At 41.5% G+C, this 14,082-nt stretch overlaps 1 protein-coding gene and 1 long non-coding RNA gene across 2 annotated transcripts in view; both read left to right on the top strand.

Moving 5' to 3' along the window:
* The window catches only part of LOC309567852, a 463,599-nt gene that overhangs the window by 262,533 nt on the left and 186,984 nt on the right, over positions 1-14,082 (top strand). The gene's annotated exons all lie outside the window — the stretch shown is intronic.
* LOC309568283 (olfactory receptor 8U3-like) lies at positions 8,187-9,122 on the top strand (the record flags this gene model as incomplete). The annotated part of the gene is made up of 1 exon (XM_082273952.1): positions 8,187-9,122. One exon carries the CDS (start codon positions 8,187-8,189, stop codon positions 9,120-9,122), a length of 936 nt encoding a protein of 311 aa, XP_082130078.1.

Raw genomic sequence — 14,082 nt, 5'->3', positions numbered from 1 at the left:
CGCAGGAAGGCGGAAGGTCTTCTCCATACCACCTCATTTTTGTAATTGTTTTATTTTACTGCCATCCTCAACTATAATGGTCCAAACTCTGGAGATTCCTTTGTCTTTGTCCGAATGGCTTTTCTTCTGTACAGTACTGTTCCTGCCATTGTTGAACCTAGGTGTTTACTGTCTAAGAAATAATAAGGTGAAGAGAGCCTTGAGGGATGTTCTTACAAAATTATAAATCGTATTTAAAGACTAATCCCACCCAACCAGTGGTGGCTGGTGCTCCATGGGCCGGGGGGGGGGCATCAGACAGACCACACCATACCCCACCCCCGGACCACACCAGCTCTCACACCATACCACCCCCCCCCCGTCGCTGGCTCACTCACCCTGGACTGATGTGGAGGGCAGGCAGAGGGGCGGCGGCGGCAGCAGCGGCTTCCCCTGCGTCTCCTCCCTCCTCCTCCGCATGGCCTCCCCTTTTGGCCAATCGGGAAATGGGTCTCAGTACCCGCTTCCTGATTGGCTTGGAGGAAAACCAGTGTGATAATATTGTCACACAACTGGGTGGGCTCAGGGCGCAGTGCTCTTTGCCCTGAGCCCACCCTTTTTTTGAAGCCTATTAGAGCCTCTAGCTCAAATCACGTACTTAAAAAAAAAAAACCCATTGGAATCCGTGCGCCCGGCGCCCTGCATGTAGATTAGGGGGCCGGACGCATGGATGGGGGGGCGGCGCCCCTGCGCCCCCAATGGACAGGCCGCCACTGCACCCAACTATGGAAGCAGTTTAGAGTATTAAGCAAATGAGTTTAGATATTTGGAAATTTTAGTGATGAAACTTGTCAAAGGCTCTACATTGCCTTGAAAAAGTATTGATAACCCTTGAAATGTTCCACATTTTGTCATGTTACAATCAAAAACGTAAATATATTTCATTGGAATTGTATGTGATAGACCAACACAAAGTGGCACATAATTGTGAAGTGGAAGGAAAATGATAAATAGTTTTGAAATTTTTTTTACAAATAAATATCTGAAAAGTGTGGCGTGAATTTGTATTCAGCCCCCTTTACTCTGATACCCCTAACTAAAACTAGTGGAACCAATTGCCTTTAGAAGTCACAAGTACAAATAAAAAAAAAGAAAACCAGGGCATTAAACTCAAAGGGTAACTCCACTTTCACGGGGGAAAAAAATAGCAAAAAAGAAAAAATAATATAGCGTATACAATTGCAAATTACAATAGGAAATTACCTTTCCTTTTCAATAAGTGCTGTAATTTTCTGAAAATGCAATGCAATATGGCTACTTTGAGCTGTTCTGTACACAGAATGTGTTCTGACCACACCCCAGAGACATCCTTTCCTGCTTGTGTGATTGGCTTACCAATTTTCCCAGAAGTCTGCACTAAGATACAAGGCATCCCCTGCAGCAAAAATGTCCTTTTTGGTGAGATCCTCCCAATAGGATCACGTCTAAAGGGATGCAGGCCTAGCAGATTTCCTTATTAGAGCTTTTAGGTGTACAGCTGATTGATAATTATGAAACCACTCCCATTAGACCCAGTCAGCACAGAGGCACAGAAGAACACAGAAGGACTTCTTCAGAATAACAAAAGGTAGGAATCTGCAACAAAGGTTGTTATAAACCTTGTAATGTACAGAGATCACCCAGAGGGGAATCTTTTTTCTTCCCAACAAAAGTGGAGATACGCTTTAAGACAACTCCTTACAGCATACAAACATATTAGTGGAGAGTTATAGTTACTAAATAAGATGAACTATATACATGACTATCAAAACAAAAGAAAAAAAAAGATGATATATAATATAAAACATATCACTGAGAAAATGTGCAAAAAAAAAGGTACTGAAGAACTAGGCTGCTGAAATAGAAGTGATTGGCTACTAGAACTAAAGTACTAACAAAAAGTACTAAAACAAATTAAGAGACCAAGCTATTAAAATAAAACTACTTGACACCTAATTGTTAACATTATCATTCAGGATTTATATAGCTCCAACAGTTTCTGCAGGGCTTTACTAAGTAAATCAGTTAAAAAAAGAAAAAAAAAAACTTGAGAGATCATGTTGCTGAAATAAAACCAATAAAACCATATAACTACTAAAATGAGCGCAAAGAAAAAAAAAATAGGAGACCAAACTGCTGAAATATGACTAAATGAGCCATGCTGGAGTAAATACAAAAACGTCTGGAACCAAACTACTGTAATAGAATTGGTTAGCTCATAGAAAAAAGTGTTAAAGAAAACTAAAACCGGTCTCCTCCAGAGACGGCTTAGCCCAGTTTAAAATTCTACATACAGTGGGTACGGAAAGTATTCAGACCCCCTTAAATTTTTCACTCTTTGTTATATTGCAGCCATTTGCTAAAATCATTTAAGTTCATTCTTCTTCCTCATGAATGTACACATAGCACCCCATACTGACAGAAAAACACAGAATTGTTGACATTGTTGCAGATTTATTAAAAAAGAAAAACTGAAATATCACATGGTCCTAAGTATTCAGACCCTTTGCTGTGACACTCATATATTTAACTCAGGTGCTTTCCATTTCTTCTGATCATCCTTGAGATGGTTCTACACCTTCATTTGAGTCCAGCTGTGTTTGATTATACTGATTGGACTTGATTAGGAAAGCCACACACCTGTCTATATAAGACCTTCCAGATCACAATGCATGTCAGAGCAAATGAGAATCATGAGGTCAAAGGAACTGCCTGAAGAGCTCAGAGACAGAATTGTGGCAAGGCACAGATCTGGCCAAGGTTACAAAAAGATTTCTGCTGCACTTAAGGTTCCTAAGAGCACAGTGAGCTCCATAATCCTCAAATGGAAGACGTTTGGGACGACCAGAACCCTTCCTAGAGCTGGCCGTCCGGCCAAACTGAGCTATCGGGGGAGAAGAGCCTTGGTGAGAGAGGTAAAGAAGAACCCAAAGATCACTGTGGCTGAGCTCCAGAGATGCAGTCAGGAGATGGGAGAAAGTTGTAGAAAGTCAACAATCACTGCAGCCCTCCACCAGTCGGGGCTTTACGGCAGAGTGGCCCGACAGAAGCCTCTCCTCAGTGTAAGACACATGAAAGCCCGCATGGAGTTTGCTAAAAAACACCTGAAGGACTCCAAGATGGTGAGAAATAAGATTCTCTGGTCTGATGAGACCAAAATAGAACTTTTTGGCCTTAATTCTAAGCGGTATGTGTGGAGAAAATCAGGCACTGCTCATCACCTGTCCAATACAGTCCCAACAGTGAAGCATGGTGGTGGCAGAATCATGCTGTGGGGGTGTTTTTCAGCTGCAGGGACAGGACGACTGGTTGCAATCGAGGGAAAGATGAATGCGGCCAAGTACAGGGATATCCTGGACAAAAACCTTCTCCAGAGTGCTCTGGACCCCAGACTGGGCCGAAGGTTTACCTTACAAAAAGACAATGACCCTAAGCACACAGCTAAAATAACAAAGGAGTGGCTTCACAACAACTCCGTGACTGTTCTTGAATGGCCCAGCCAGAGCCCTGACTTAAACCCAATTGAGCATCTCTGGAGAGACCTAAAAATGGCTGTCCACCAACGTTTACCATCCAACCTGACAGAACTGGAGAGGATCTGCAAGGAGGAATGGCAGAGGATCCCCAAATCCAGGTGTGAAAGACTTGTTGCATCTTTCCCAAAAAGACTCCTGGCTGTATTAGATCAAAAGGGGGCTTCTACTAAATACTGAGCAAAGGGTCTGAATACTTAGGACCATGTGATATTTCAGTTTTTCTTTTTTAATAAATCTGCAACAATGTCAACAATTCTGTGTTTTTCTGTCAGTATGGGGTGCTATGTGTACATTCATGAGGAAGAAGAATGAACTTAAATGATTTTAGCAAATGGCTGCAATATAACAAAGAGTGAAGAATTTAAGGGGGTCTGAATACTTTCCGTACCCACTGTAGATTCCATTTGACACCGACCAGATTACATAAGATATACCCGGATGTACCAGAGACATGCTGGCGATGCCAGTCAGTTGCACCCTCTTACCTACATGTGATATGGCACTGCCCCTCCCTTCAAGTGTATTGGTCGAGTATTATAAGTTTTATTACCAAATTGACTACTATCCCAATACCACCTAAGATAGAGGTCTGCTTCCTGGGGCTTGTAAATGCCTTGGTTCATTTTACAGCGGTTCATACCTTGTTGGGTTTTCTCCTCTTTTATGCAAGAAAACTGATTGTGGTTAAATGAAAAACTGATAGGGCCCTTACTCTTACTATGTGGAAGTCGCTGGTAAATTCTGTAATACCGTTATATAAAGAAACATGTCTTAACAGGGGATGGCCCCCAAAAATTCAACAAAGTCTGGAACGTTTGGTTGGAGTTAGATGATACCACGGCTGAACGAGAGGACCCTATAATTGCTCCACCCTAGAATACCTGGTACATTATCCTATAACGGAGGGGGCAGCTAGTCACAAACCACCTTTATCGGATCTATATGGTATCCATGCTATGTCGTGTATATTCTTTGTGGAGCACACAATCTTTCTCCTAAATGCAGCAAGTTTTGTTTCTGTTTTGGGGCTCTACGTTTTTTCTCTAGTTTTTATTATTATTTTTCCTCTTTCTGTTGTTTTTTTTGTTTTTTTTTATTTGAGATGGGATATGCCCATGGCTCTGTTTTTGTTTTGTTCTTGTCTTTTTTTTTCACTTATGAAAACAATAAAAAGAAATTATAAAAACAAAAAAAGAAAACTAAAACCTCCAAATTTTCTGTTATTATGTGATGTTCTAGATTTTGTGGTATATATTGTTGTAGCCAGGTACTTGGCTGCAAGGAGCAAGTCATGACACTATCTGCAGCTGCACTTGATCTGTGATTTAAGAGATATGCTGGTTCTAAGCACACTGCTGCCTCCCACCAGCATGGGGAGCAGGCGAGTCAAAGGCACCACATGGACTTTTATGTTGGCCGCATTGGAATGTGGGAGCTGAAGTCCAGGAAGGGAAGACTACTTGAAGCAGCAACAGGGGAGAGAAAAGAAGCTGTATCTTCCCGAGCTGCAGTTTGAACATTGTTGTCCTTTGCTGTGGGATTTCGTAATTAACACATGTGACGGTACTCATCATCACGGGGAATGAAAGACAGACACTATATGTGGGGCCCTTGGCGTAATGTTTCTTTGGATTCAAGTCCATGTCTCCTCAAGACAGTAAGACTCATAGCAGATGCTAATATCATCAGCTTAACCACCTGTCTTCCAGACATTGTTGAATATGCTGATTTAATCACCTGTTATCTACTGTGGATTCTGTGTTTACACTTATGATAATGTGTATTGTAATTTATGATCTCGAGGACGGCAGTCTGCTGGTTAATTGGCTCAGGTTGATTGAATCATTGACAGCTATTAGTTACTGGTGGAAAAGTAGAATACTGTTTGTGTTGGTTGTTCTTTAGATAATTAGTTCAGGTTAATTGTATTTCTGTAAACAATTTCATCTGCATATGATAATGTAATCAGGCACCTGACCTGGTGGGATAATCTGATCAGGAGGGGATGTCCCTCCTGTATATATTTGGTGTGAGTTGTTCAATAAAGGTTCCAGTTCTCTACAAGCTAAGCTCCATCTAGTTTTGTAGGGATGGCGGCTAAAATATCTGATACCTATGTTCAAGACTGGAGGAAGCCGTATACTGATGGAAGCCCACAAACAAAGTGTGGGTCACGGTTCTGTTACAACATATTCCCCATCTGGACTTGCTCATAGTTTGGAGAGGAGACCTCGGCCTCCTACAGACAAGAGAGAGAGTAAGTTATGGGGAGTGCAGAGACCGGGGACTGAGTCACCACTGGAGAAAGTCTTGCACTATACTGATGCTAGAGTAGTACAGCCCGGTGAACTGAGAATCAGAGTCACACTGAGTCAAAACAGAGGACATCCACACGGTGGGACTACCGTGACTGTATCGCTGTATTTGTGAGAAGGCCATCACCTGTGATCACAACCTGCTACTACTATCAGAAACTAGAATTATAGGGATTAGGCAATTAACCATTAGCTTATAATACTGCATGCAGATTCCAATGGAGACTATGCTTATCTGCACCAGTAGCAAGATGGGCCCCAACGTTAGCCAGCTGGAGGGTAGGGTGTAGGATTGTCTCTTCAGATAAGCCCCCTACAGAGACTCCTGGTATTGCCTGTAGAAGTAGTGGTATCACTGCCATAGACCTAGAGTCTAATCACCTCTAGAGTGCATTCTAGTTATAGTATCAATATTCACATTCCAGTGGATGCTTATATGCATGATTTATTTCTAACTTTGTTGATTTATGTGTCGAATCCAGTCCAGTGGTACAGAGCTTAGTTGTAAGTTACCTTGGCATACTAGTTATACTGTCTAGCAGACTGTTTCTGAAAGTGCCTGCTATGTGTTCCTTTATGCTCAAACCACCATAACCAATACATTGAGTTAATTTACCACTAAACAGTCTTATGTCTATTTCCTTATATTAATTCACAGTCATGTTATATATCCATACTCATGTTCTTACAAGTGCTTGCAGTAACTTTCACTCAACCAGGTGTGTCAGAGTGGCTGAGGTTGTTCTTGAAGTCATGACATAAAAGAGAGAACCCAAATTACCAAGCGGCTCCTCCGGGGGTACTAAATGCTCATATGGGTGCCCGAGATCACCAGCCAGCCACTTGTAAAAGTAACTAGTCTTCATTGGTCTTCCCAAAAACGGGCAAACAGTCCAGAAAACAAAATAGCTTACTACAGCTAACACAAAACAGTATATAAGTCTGGTGCAACGCAATTTAATGGCTCACTGCCGCTCTACTGTTCCTACACTGGGGTTTCCTGTCTGCTTGAGGGGTCCTAAAGAAGAGGTTTCCACAGTTCAGCAGCCATGGCTTAATTCCAAGCTTAACTCCCCCTGCTCGCTCTGATGTGTCCAGTTCTCTCTCTCTCACAGCCAATTGCTGACTGTTTCCTCTTCCTTTTTAAGGCTCCCCTTGTATAGGGGGTTCTTCCAACCCAATCAGGGTTTGGAAGTTCTTCCAACCCAAAACTCGTTAAACCTCTGAAGTTTCAAGTCCCAATTAAGGACTCAGCAATCCAGAGAGTACTGAAAACCAGTCATCTCCTGCCCAGCTGGACTACCCTGCTTGGGCCACAACTCCTGGGTACTCAACATTACCTTCAAATTGCCCCCCCCCCCCTTAAAGGGACCACGACCCAAAAAGCAGGGAAATATACCTGCTGTTCAGGACCCAACCCTGCCATTCTGTTCAATACTCATATGCATAATCTAGAAATACATATTTATCATTATGACTATGTTTTCTGCTTATTCTTGTAGCCCTGATAAAGTGGGAATAGTGTTGCTCCCGAAACGCATTAGATGTTTTTATATGGCTTTATATTAACAATTAAAATGATCTTAGACTTTTTTACGCAGTTTCGGTATGGCGCTGGACATTCAGAAGGCAGCTGCACACAAAGCACATCTCCATAGAATGCATTAAGATAAAAAAAACCTTCTGCCTTTAGAACCACTTGAAGTGAGGAAGGGTCCAGAGGCCCCTGTTTTGGGCTGTATTTATGGCATTAGTTGACCTTAAAGTGGAAGATAACTATAGCTATTCTTAAAAGCATTCCCCCTCTTCCCACCTATCCTTTATACCCTCTATAAAAAATGCTCTGTGTACTTACTTTTTGTATTCCAGTCCGGTTTTCCCCACATGGTCCAGCAGCTCTAGATACCCTGTTCTCAGAGAGCAGCTGCTGCAGGGGAGAGGAGGGAGCACCGACAATGGAGGAAGCCTATGGGTGACATCACAGCTCTGGCAATTCACAGCCATTGTTGAGCATCCCCTTACACAGGGGAGCCAGGACTGCTGAATCACATGACCAGATCGGATTAAAAAAAAGGTAAGTACACAGATCTTCTTTTATACAGCGTATGTAGGATAAGTAGGAGGATGGGGGAGGGAACATTTTTAAAAATAGTTATAGTTAGCCTTTAATAACACTTTAATTTGGTCCTGAATGACACCTCAGTGAAGTATTAATTTCACTCTGTCCCTTAACATTTTATGTATTTTGATTCAAACGTTTTTTATTGGTATTATTAAGCTCCTTCTCACATTCTTCCTGTAGGGTTTGGGTGAGTACATGGCAGCCATTAATGAGACTTCCTTGGATGTCTTTACCTTACTGGGGTTTCCAGAAGAGCGCATAGTATTATCACTTTTAATTTGTCTAATCTACACAATAATTGTTCTAGGAAATCTCTCTGTTTTTGGCATCGTTCAAGTGGACAGCCACCTCCAGTCACCAATGTATTTTTTCCTGGCTTGTCTATCTTTAATAGATGTCTGTTACTCTTCGGTTACTCTCCCAGCCATGTTGGCCAATGCCATAACAGGCAACAGCAAAATTTCCTTCATTGAATGTCTTACACAACTCTATTTCTTTGTTTGCTTTGGAGGAACAGAATGTCTTTTCCTAGCTGTCATGGCTTATGACCGATACATGGCCATATGTAACCCGCTCCACTACATCACCATAATGAATAAGAAGGTATGTTCATACTTTGTGGCCGCATGCTGGTTCAGCGGATCAATGAACGCTGCATTTCACACCATGATGACCTGGAAACTAACTTTTTGTGGCACCCGACATATCAGGCACTACTTTTGTGATGTTCTTCCAATGTTACAAGCTGCTTGTAGTGATACATATGACAGTCAGGTACTATTACATGTTGTAACATTTTTTCTTGGAATAACACCATTCATACTTGTTACAAATTCATACATCCGTATCATTTCCATCATTCTGAAAATTCGCTCTACCGCAGGAAGGCAGAAGGTCTTCTCCACGTGTTCATCCCCCCTTATTGTTGTAACAGTGTTTTATTTTACTTCCATCTTCAACTATAATGGTCCAAACTCTGGAGATTCCTTTGTCTTTGTCCAGATAGCTTCTCTTCTGTACAGTATTGTTCCCCCATTGCTGAACCCGGTTGTTTACTGTCTGAGAAATAACGAGGTGAAAAAAGCTTTGAGGGATGTTCTTACTAAATTGCACATCTTATTTAAAGAATAAACCCACCCAACTCTGGAAGTAGTTTAGAGTATCAAGCAAATTACAAACCCAATTCCTAAAAAGTTGGGACACTGTACAAATTGTGAGTAAAAAAGGAATGGACTAATTTACAAATCTCATAAACTTATATTTTATTCACAATACAATATAGATAACATATCAAATGTTGAAAGTGAGACATTTTGAAATGTCATGCCAAATATTGGCTCATTTTGGATTTCATGAGAGCTACACATTCCAAAATAGTTGGGACAGGTAGCAAAAAGAGGCCAAAAAAGTTAAATGTACATATAAGGAACAGCTGGAGGACCAATTTGCAACTTATTAGGTCAATTGGCAACATGATTGGGTATAAAAAGAGCCTCTCAGAGTGGCAGTGTCTCTCAGAAGTCAAGATGGGCAGAGGATCACCAATTCCCCCAATGCTGCGGCGAAAAATAGTGGAGCAATATCAGAAAGGAGTTTTTCAGAGAAAAATTGCAAAGAGTTTGAAGTTATCATCATCTACAGTGCATAATATCATCCAAAGATTCAGAAAATCTGGAACAATCTCTGTGTGTAAGGGTCAAGGCCAGAAAACCATACTGAATGCCTGTGATCTTCGGGCCCTTAGACCGCACTGCATCACATACAGGAATACTACTGTAATGGAAATCACAACATGGGCTCAGGAATACTTCCAGAAAACATTATCGGTGAACACAATCCACCGTGCCATTCGCCGTTGCCGACTAAAACTCTATAGGCCAAAAAAGAAGCCAAATCTAAACATGACCCAGAAGTGCAGGCCTTTTCTCTGGGCCAAGGCTCATTTAAAATGGACTGTGGCAAAGTGGAAAACTGTTCTGCGGTCAGACGAATCCAAATTTGAAGTTCTTTTTGGAAAACTGGGATGCCATGTCATCCGGACTAAAGAGGACAAGGACAACCCAAGTCCTTTTCAGCACTTAGTTCAGAAGCCGGCATCTCTGATGGTATGGGGTTGCATGAGTGCGTGTGGCATGGGCAGCTTACACATCTGGAAAGGCACCATCAATGCTGAAAGGTTTATCCAAGTTCTAGAACAACATATGCTTCCATCCAGACGTCGTCTCTTTCAGGGAAGACCTTGCATTTTCCAACATGACAATGCCAGACCACATACTGCATCAAATACAACATCATGGCTGCATAGAAGAAGGATCCGGGTACTGAAATGGCCAGCCTGCAGTCCAGATCTTTCACCCATAGAAAACATTTGGTGCATCATAAAGAGGAAGATACGACAAAGAAGACCTAAGACAGTTGAACAACTAGAAGCCTGAATTACACATGAATGGGACAACTTTCCTATTCCTAAACTTGAGCCACTTGTCTCCTCAGTCCCCAGACATTTGCAGACTGTTATAAAAAGAAGAGGGGAGGCCACACAGTGGAAAACATGGCCTTGTCCCAACTTTTTTGAGATGTGTTGATGCCATGAAATTTAAAATCAACTTATTTTTCCCTTAAAATGATACATTTTCTCAGTTTAAACATTTGATATATCATCTATGTTGTATTCTGAATAAAATATTGAAATTTGGAACTTTCACATCATTACATTCTGTTTTTATTCACAATTTGTACAGTGTCCCAACTTTTTTTGGAATCAGGTTTTAGATATATGGAAATTCTAGCGATGAAACCCACCAAAGGGGTATCTTCCACTTAAAGCCAGTTGAGGGAACAAATTGTAATATCAAAGAATATTCAAAGCCAAAACATCTTATTATCCTTGGATAAATGTGAAATGGTTAGAATCCCATCAGTTTGGTTGCCATCTTTCTCCCCTGGGGATAGTCACCTTCTTTTTGGTTCTGGTGACAATTGTCTCCTGGTACAAAAAGTTATGCTAAATCCAAAATGTTTGAGTTTTCACTGAAACAGAAGGTGAGGGTAAATCTTCCAATGGAGAAACCCATTCCTTGTGGGTTGGTGGTTGTTGGAAGGGGATATCCCCTTAGTTTGGAAAGATCTGCTCTGGTTTAAAAAGTCTTCTCCACATGCTCAGCCCATCTGATTGTTGTCACATTATTTTATATAACCAGTATCTTCCGTTACAAAATCTGGAGAATCTTTTAGGCAAAGTAGGAATCTTGTTTATTTCTTATTGCATTTTGCCACTGTTGCTGGATCTTGTTACCTACTGTCTGAGGAACAAAGTGAAGATGGCGTGTAGAAAAGCATTTGGGAAAAGCTGAAAGTCAAAAAAGACAACTTAATTTTAACAAACATTTTTTGCCAAAGTAAAAACAGTAAATTGTTAACCTGTCCTTGAACTGTAAAATTAGCATTTTTAAAAATTTAAAGATGAGAACATAGCAATATGGTTGACCTTTGCTTCTTTCTTAACCACTTAAGCCCCGGAAGATTTTACCCCCTTCCTGACCAGGGCCTATTTTGCGATTCGGCACTGCGTGACTTTAACGGACAATTGCGCGGTCGTGCGATGCTGTACCCAAATGAAATTGATGTCCTTTTTTTCCCACAAACGGAGCTTTCTTTTGGTGGTATTTGATCACCTGTGCGATTTTTTGATCATGCGCTATAAACAAAAATAGAGCGACAATTTTGCAAAAATAACAATATTTTTCACATTTTTTATATGAAATTCCCCCCTAAAAAAATGTAAAAATCTAAATTTTTTAACATTTTAGGCCAATTTGTTTTCTGTTACATATGTTTGGTAAAAAAAATTGCAAAAAGCGTATTTTGATTGGTTTGCGCAAAAGTTATTGCGTTTACTAACTAAGGGAAAGATTTTTGTCATTTTTAGTTTTTTTTTTTAACGAGTAATGGCGGCGATCTGCGATTTTTTTTGCGGGGCTGCGACATTGCAGCAGACAGATTCGACCCTTGACTGACATTTTTGACACTTTTGGGGGTACCAGTGACATTACTACAGTAATCAGTGCTATACATATGCACTGTTACTGTAAAAATGACACTGGGAGGGAAGGGGTTAACTTTATTGGAGAGGGAGGGGTTAAGTGTGTCCCTAGGGGCGTGCTTCTAACTGTGATTGGATGTGGCTGTGTGTGTAACAGCAGAGATCAACGGTCCTACAGAGCAGGACCGTATGATCTGTGCTGTTACACAGGGGAGAAAGACAGGCGGTTTTGTTTACATTAGCCTCCTGCCTTTCTCCCGCTGTATCCTACGATCGCGAGTGACCGGCGGACATCGGGTCCGCCGGTCCCACGCACGGGCTGCTTAGGGAACGAGCGGGGGCGGGAGCGCACCTCCGGCGGCGCGCGCTCGTCCCCTATTGGCTCACAGGCTAGTGATGTACCGGTACGTCACTTTGCCTGTGAGGGGCTGACCGCCGCCGTATATAGTCAGGCGGCGGTCGGCAAGTGTTTAATCATATAATACACTTTGTTTATTATAAAGTTTAGCGTTCTTTAAACCCACTATGTTGGTTCTAGTAAACATTGTCTTTGGGACAGAAAGTAATGACAAATTAAAAATTTTACAGCTGTCACTGGGACAGAAGGTGAAGGGACTTCTTTCAGTGTGGACCCCTGCTCCGCTGACCCCATAGACTTTTATTGTCATGATAAATCCCATTAAATACAAAGCCAGTGTGCCTCAGGGATTAGAATCAACATCTTTCTTCAGGGCTCTAAAATGTCTTCACTGATGAAGGGAGTGCACTCTAATCCAGGAAACATGTTTGTTTTTTACACATATATATATATTACTACTAAACAAATCTGATATTCTTCTGTAAAACTCCCTTGTGACCTTTATTTGGGGTCTCTTCACCCATACACTAATGAGACTGGTCCTAAAGGGCACTTTGCAGGGGATTATCTCCACATGTTGAGCAACCTAACATAGGCCCTCACAACATATAACATACAGCCATAAGAAAAAAAACTCTACTACATCCATCCCCACCCCAAACACCAACCTATACATACAGTGCATCCGGAAAGTATTTACAGCGCTTCACTTTTTTCACATTTTGTTATGTTACAGCCTTATTCCAAAATGGATTAAATTCATTATTTTTCTCAATAGTCTAAAAACAATACCCCATAATCATAAAGTGAAAGAAGTTTGTTTGAAATCTTTGCAAATTTATTAAAAATAAAAAACAAAGAAATCCCATGTATATAAGTATTTAAAGCCTTTGCCATGGCACTCAACATTGAGCTCAGGTGCATCCTCTGATTATCCTTTCTACAACTTGATTGGTGTCCACCTGTGGTAAATTCAGTTGATTGAACATTATTTGGAAAGACACACACCTGGCTATATAAGGTCTCACACTTTAACAGTGTACGTCAGAGCACAAACCAAGCCATGAAGTCCAAGGAATTGTCTTTAGACCTCCGAGACAGGATTTTATTGAGGCACAGATCTGGGTAAGGGTACAGAAACACTTCTGCAGCATTGAAGGTTCCAAAGAGCATAGTGGCCTACATCAACCGTGAATGAAAATAGTTTGGATCCACCAGGACTCTTCCTAGAGTGGGCCGCTCAGCCAAACTGAGCGATCGGAGGAGAAGGGCCTTAGTCAGGGAGGTGACCAAGAACCCAATGTTCACTCTGACAGAGCTCCAGTGTTTCTCTGTGGAGAGAGGAGAACCTTCAAGAAGAACAACCATCTCTGAAGCACTCCAACAATCAGGCCTGTATGGTAGAGTGATCAGACGGAAGACACTCCTCAGTAAAAGGCACATGACAGCCCGGGAGTTTGCCAAATGTCACCTGAAAGACTCTAAGACCATGAGAAACACAATTCTCTGGTCTGATGAAACAAAGATTGAACTCTTTAACCTAAATGGCAAGCAACATGTCTTGAGGAAACCAGACACCTCCCTTCACCTGGCCAAAACCATCCCTACAGTGAAGCATGGTGGTGACAGCATCATGCTGAGGGAATGTTTTTCAGCGGCAGGAATGGGAGAATAGTCAGGATTGAGGGAAA

The sequence above is a fragment of the Pelophylax lessonae genome (genome assembly GCF_965119305.1).
Source record: "Pelophylax lessonae genome assembly, chromosome: 12".
Classification (NCBI taxonomy): domain Eukaryota; kingdom Metazoa; phylum Chordata; class Amphibia; order Anura; family Ranidae; genus Pelophylax; species Pelophylax lessonae.
This window is presented reverse-complemented; position numbering and strand designations above follow the sequence as displayed.